At 35.1% G+C, this 6,908-nt stretch overlaps 1 protein-coding gene across 1 annotated transcript; it reads right to left on the bottom strand.

Annotated features, from left to right (window-relative positions):
* Window positions 1–1,255: 1,255 nt before the first annotated feature.
* Window positions 1,256–6,089, bottom strand: LOC118326488 (teneurin-3; the record flags this gene model as incomplete). Its single annotated transcript, XM_035659490.1, is given in 3 exon segments — window positions 1,256–1,560; window positions 4,631–4,701; window positions 5,969–6,089. Coding segments are annotated over 3 exon segments (497 nt in total), but the record flags the coding sequence as incomplete, so codon positions are not given.
* Window positions 6,090–6,908: the final 819 nt, after the last annotated feature.

A 6,908-nucleotide genomic window follows, 5' to 3' on the forward strand; every position in this document is an offset into this window, starting at 1 on the left:
AGTATGAAATTCACACCTGTTAGGGAAAACTACCTTGAGGATAATGAACAGGCTTCACACACACACACACAAAAATGCAAGCACAAGCATATAAAGAACTACTTTACAAAGATATTTGCACATATACGTTTTTGTGCATACATCTATATGATAATAAGTGCACACAAATTAGCGCAAAAAAAGGACACGAAACAAATGACTGCTCAGCTAAACTGTGATCATTAATTCAATTCATTAGCAGGACATTCTTTTGTGTTTTGCTGCTGCCCTGCCCCTAACTACTGCCCCTCCTTCCCAAATTCCCAAGACCAGAGAGGACATTCAGTGGGGGTGTATGTACACAGTAAATATCAGTGGAATCACATTATTGTCAAACTAGAGAAACTGCTGTTGAAGCTGTTTTTCTTTTTCTTCTCTATTTATTTGTATTTGAGGTGGCAGAGTGGGCCACTCATTGCAGGGTAGACATTAACTACTACCACTACTGTACTTAATGTCTTTAGACAACAATGAGACGAGGAAATTCAGCGTCTGTCCCTCTCACACACACAGCACAACCAGCGGAGTCACAGCAAGACAAGAAAGTTGCATCGCTTGGCTTTTTGCTAGAAAGAATTTAGGTCAGGATTTATTTGTGATTTTACCATAGAAAATCACTTGATCATTTGATAAATTAAAGGAACAAAGTGCTCTCATCTCTGCTGAGACTGTGCAAAAATTCCTTAAAGATCTAGTAAAAACCTAGACTTTATTTATATCTCTTTTTTTAAAGAATCTAATAAGGATGTGAATTGCTGTATCAACACATAATTCCAAACTTATATCAGTGTCAAGACAAGCCATGGCAGTGTCTGAGGCATCAACTACAAGTGTGTAGCATTCAAGAGAAAAATGCAAATAAACTTGAGAAATGTGTGTTGATTCAGATATCCTGGATTAGTGTTGAAGATGTTTCTGGAGATCACACTTGGCTGCACATTGTAAGCACCTATCCTATCAACAATCAGCATAATGCTCAATCATACACTATATGTATACTCTCACAGTCAAGACTGAAAGGAAATCAATCAGAATGAGTAAATAGCGTGTCTGTGTGTGACTGAGAAGAAGTCAATAGTAAACTAAAAATGAAACATGGGCCACTCTACCTCTACATTTAAGATATTGAAACAGCTAAACATGACTTAAGCATTATTGTAGGTGAGCTTTTGAGCATAGAGAGATAAAGAAAACCAGAAAGAAAGAGGTTAAACAGTCAGTAATATGTCCTACCATTGTCGCTGTCTGACTTGTTCTCGTGCTCGGTGTCGGTAAGAGTCAGCACTGAGTTGGAGCGGCTGGACAGGCAGGAACTCCTCCCGGATGATTTCCCCAGACCCCCACGGCCCCACAGCCGCATGGCACGCTCCGGTGACATCACGGCATGACTATCGGTGTCGAGGTCCTGGGCCGTTCCAACTGAGAAGCCACGGTGGGGCAGGCCCATCTCGGAGCAGAAGGCCAGGCCACGACGCGACGGTGGCTCACAGATCCCCAGCTGACGAAGACTGAAATGCTGACCTGAAATAGAGACGATGGAGAACATAGTGTTCTACATACTAGTGTAAAAATACACATTACACTTTAAATTATTTATTATATGTTGTTGTATATATACCAACTTTATAATAAGATAATCACATATGTGATAGATACCTTAAAATATGACACTTAAAGGCCTGTGACAAAAGCACAGTGAAAACTGTAAAGAAATACTGATGTTCAAGCTGAATCATTTTCATATTTTCAACTGACTGAAAAAAAAAAATTAAAATCACCTTCATATTTATGTTCTTTTCTCATAGCTCATTTATATACAAACAAGTTCATTACCTGGCTATAAATTAAGTAGAGAACCATTCAATTTCCCAGAAGCCAAAACTACATTGTTAACTTTTATTGTTTCAGTAAACCAAAGATATTCAATGTACAGTTTTTTTAAACTAAGGCTGTAACTGACATTATTTTCAGTTTTGATTAAACACAGATTAACACATTTTCTTGATTCATTGAAAAGTAATTTGGTCTATAAAATGTCAACAATTAATCAAATATCAACATAGAGTTCAATTAACTGAATGGCTACTAATGGCAACTAATCATTGCAGCTCTATATAAAACAGACAAAAATAGTAAATCCTCACATTTGTGAAGCTGGAACCAGAACATGTTTGGCATTTTTTGCTTGATACATTTCTTGGATGAACCAATTATCAAAATTAATTTTCTGTTGATCAACTACCTGATTAATTGAATTGTATCATAAATTATTATTACTGACCCTATATAATGGCCTAATCACATCAGAGAGACACCCGATCTTGCAATTGAGAGTGTGTAGCAAAGAGGTTTGCCAAGAGGGAGAGAAGGTTCTGAGTTAAGAAAGGACAGCACACACTGACAGCAGCTGCAACCCGTACAGAGAGCCTGACTCATGCAGTACAGAATCATCATGTGTTCAAGAAGACAAGCCTTGGCTCAATGTTAATAGTCCGATACCACCGTCAGGCAGGACAAAAATTAAAAAGAAAATCATTAAAAAGAAAAAAAAGAGACACAACTAAAAGACCACTCTAGCAATAGAGAAGAAAGACTAGACTGAGAAGGTGGATACTTATTAACTAGATCCCTTAAATCTCATTTAGCCATTACAGGAGAAGATAAAGATCACAAAAGCTTTAAGCCCGCAGACTATCCACAAATAAACTGTGAAGGTGATGCAACTCGCATTAGAATGTGCATCTTTAATATCATGAATTTAATCATTTGTACAAAATGCACATAGATTATTTTATACCATTTGCTCAGATCTAAATTATAGAACATATTCAAATATATTAATCTTGAAATGATCATAGACAAAACCAAGAGAAAAAAAGTGTTGTTATAGCTTCAAAAGGTCAGCATTTTCATAATTAAGAGACACAGCCACGCCACACAATTATGAAGTTTCTGAGGAATCAGTAATCAACCAGACAACTCAGAATTACATACATGGAATGAATCGATAAACTGGTTATTTATTGATAGACTTTAATCTAAACACACATTTTGATGAAAATTCACAAAAATATACATTCATGAACATTATTACTAGTCTCCTGGGTGTAAATAGGAAGTTTCTGTGGATTATATTATTAGATTTCAAAGATAAAAGATGAAATTTGACAAAATTTGACAAAAAGGGGAAAAATAAACATCAAACGACTAACCAACTAACTAACCGTAGTCCTAAAAATCAATGACATACAACATAAATATTTCACATGAATTTTTTGTGCTGTAAAACATGATTTCTTTTTTGGAGTATATGTTTAATAGTGCTGTAGTGATTTTAAATAAGCATAAAATAAATAATGCAAATGCAAGATATATATTGAAACAGATACAATAAGGTAAGACTGAAATTGTCAGAGTTATCTAAAATAATGTGCATTAAAATGCCAGTAATTTTACTTGGGAGCATATGCAATAATGATGGATGTAATTATTATGGATGCAGGGCTTTATGCCTTTTTGTAATTACATCCTATGGAACATGTAAAAAAAATCACAGTTCCCTCCAAAAACAAAAGGAACATGTTAAATATTGTGTGTTTAAATGGGGGTTCTGTTTCTTCCTTTAAAAAAAAAATGCTTATTTAATATTTGAAAACATGCAAACTGGGAAAAGAAATTCACAAATAGATAACAAATTCAGTATACTTTTTTAATTTAATTTAATAAGTCATCAGGAGTAACTCTTTCTGGAAATGGGATGAAATCACACTCAAATAACATGTGTGATAATCCTTTAAAATATAAATGAAAAGAAGACAAATAAAGTATCTGCAAAATCTCAGTGTGTGCCTCGTCATCTTTAATCAGCAAATGAAAGGGAAATTATAAAAGCTTTCCGTAATTAATGGCACAACAAGAGATAACGGGTGCTGCCGTTCAATTAAAAGTTATATTAATTTTAAATGAGCTCCAATTAGGCCAGCAGTGAAAACGAAGGCGATAAGATGATTGAGTAATTAGGATTTTTTCATTTCTCAAATATTGACGCTGTGTTAATTGGAGCTAGAGAACAATGGATACACACTGTGGTTAAGCATTTTTTCCTATTTAATGTGCCTCTTTTCCTCTATTTCTTTCACTTTGATGTGTCACTTTTAGGGGTTCATTATAGCTTTCATCGGACATACATACATCCATACTTGGACCATTAATGGGTTAAGCAAGTTTTAAAAATCCACAAATTTGTAAACAAATACACGCTCTAATAACAAATAACAAAATACCAAAGTATAAGTTTTGGATAAAGCAAAAATTAAGATTTGCATTAACACAGAATTGGTCATGCACTAAATGCATCTGTCAATTAATGATGTGAAAATCACAAATTACAGAAAGCCAAAGAGAGAAAAAGGCATTATAAACATGATCAAATTGCAGCTTCACAAAAAGCAGAGAAGCATGATTTTTCAAGGCTACCAACAGAACACCTATTTAGTTCAAAATACACAATTTTAAGCCTTGTTGCTTGAGTGTGCAAAGTTAACCGAACAAAGAAGGCAAGGGCAGCATATGTGTCTGCACATGGACTCACCTTGTCTGTTATAATCATCCTGTTCACGATGAACCATGTCCTTCTGTCCCTTGGTTGTCCCGTACAGTAACCTGTCAACGGGACAAAAGTGTTACTATAATAAAAGGAGTCCTTCAGAATAAAAACTCACTGTTAGGTTTATAGGTACCAAACCAGTTTAAAGTACAATCAGAGATCAAGCTGGACAGTGTGTGTGGTTGTCAGAAAACACAGTAAAAACATTGCCTAGGCTGATCACTGACAGTGGTCGACGATTTATCTCTAGTGTTAACCCTAGCTATAATAGGGATGCACAATATATATATCGGGCATGATACAGTAAAAGTATATTTTTATGTATCGTTCCAATGAAGAAATTATAGATGATAAATTATTGGTTGATAATAACAGTTTATTTCTAATTCTTATGCAATACAATGGATAGGTTTTATGTTTAGGTGAAGAATAAGTGTGATGACAAAATGAACATTTGAAGAGTCAGAACAGCAGATGTCAGTTAGATTTGGTTAGATCAGAGCTATAGAATATAAAATCTTTGCTTACTACATCTTATCCTTCTTTCCCTTAGGTGTGCATAAACAACAGATTATGAAGTCCTTTTTTATAATACAAAAATGTAAAATTATTGCTTATTGTATCAGCCATGGCAAACAGGTAATTATTGTATCAGCTGAAAAAAATTGTGCATCTTTAACCATACATATAAAAAACCCTGGACAAATCCTATAAATATAAGAGTTATTAAAAAGCACAACAGGCAATTAAAACACGTGGAATAAAAATTCATTCATTCATTTCACTTTCATGCTTTGATGAAATAAACTGGAAAGGGCTTTGGACGGATCATGTTGGTTCAAGCTTTCTTATAAACCATGAAAATAACAGCTTTGGGAAGTAGAAGTATAGTGAGTAGACATGGGAATTTAAATAAAGTAAGAATAATCATTTTGATCCTACCAGGTGAACAAAACCAGTATCTACCAACTCCTCTCTGGAACTATTAGCAGAGATTTTGACTGTACCAATCAATCATAGCTGTATAGATATGTTTCTATGTTTTAGTCTGGTCAATACCATGTGTTTTGTAGTGCTTCAGCAATCTATGACACAGTTCTAATATTATCTACTGTGCGTAAGACAATATATGGTATGTTACGATACGATATGAAATTTGCTTGTCACAGCAGCTCGAGAAAATAACACAAACACAATAGATAAGAAAATAAACATTAAATACAAATAAAATAGAAAAATAAAAGCTATAATAGAAAAGAAAACTAATAGTTATTTTTACACTTTTCTGTATACAGAAGTGACTGATGTAATCCCAGTTCTCACCTGGTCTGGTCTTGGTGCTGGTCGAAGGCCTTGAGGGTTTCACTGGAGGAGTAGGATTTCTGAGTGGGGACCCGGAGTCCCTGGGAGCCAATAGCGCAGTCCTCGCTGTCCCCTGATGAACCTAACATAGATAGATACACAGACGATGAGTCACACACATACAGTTATTATTATTACTTTATCAGCACCTCCCTAAACTCATGAGGGAGTGTTGATCATCTAGAGCTGCAACAATCAGCAGATTAATCATTTTATTTTCTAATTAAATTAATCACCAACTAATTTGATGATCGATTAATCTTTAAGTCGAGTAATTTAAGCAAAAAAAGTCTCTCTTTAGTCCTCTATGACAGGAAACTGAATATCTTTGTGTTGTGGATAAATAATTACCTTGTGCCTTGGGAAACAGATTTTTCACCATTTTATGAACCAAACAACCAATTGACTAATCGAGAAAATGATTAACAGATGAACTGATAATAGAAATAACTAGAAAATTCCTAAAGAAATTTTGAGCGTGCCTGCCTCTGGCCCATTAATACCATGTCATTCTCTTTAGCTAGCTACCTAGCGCTAGCATATTAATACCTTCTAATTCTCTTTAGCTAGCTAGAGTTAGCACACATAAACACAGTAACCAAAGCTAGCGCTGAGCTAAGCACTAATTGTGTTCTTAGCTAAGCGCTAATCGCTAGCTACATGCTAATCGCCTAGCAATTGCTAATTACAAGCTAAGCGGCTCAATCGCTTAGGCCCTAATCGCCTAGCAACTTGCCTCAATTGCTAGGCCCTTAAGGGCTAGGCTTTGCGTTAATGTGTTTAATTGTATTATGGGCCCTCGCTTGGGAAGGAGTGCTAATAGTACATTGAAGGAACCAGCCTCGATAGTATGGGTAAAACTATTTAATGCTGCCATTGCCACTTATTTTGTCGACTGTAA

Source organism: Morone saxatilis, unplaced genomic scaffold (assembly GCF_004916995.1).
Source record: "Morone saxatilis isolate NCDOM2014 unplaced genomic scaffold, NCSU_SB_2.0 Contig17, whole genome shotgun sequence".
NCBI classification, from domain to species: Eukaryota; Metazoa; Chordata; class Actinopteri; family Moronidae; genus Morone; species Morone saxatilis.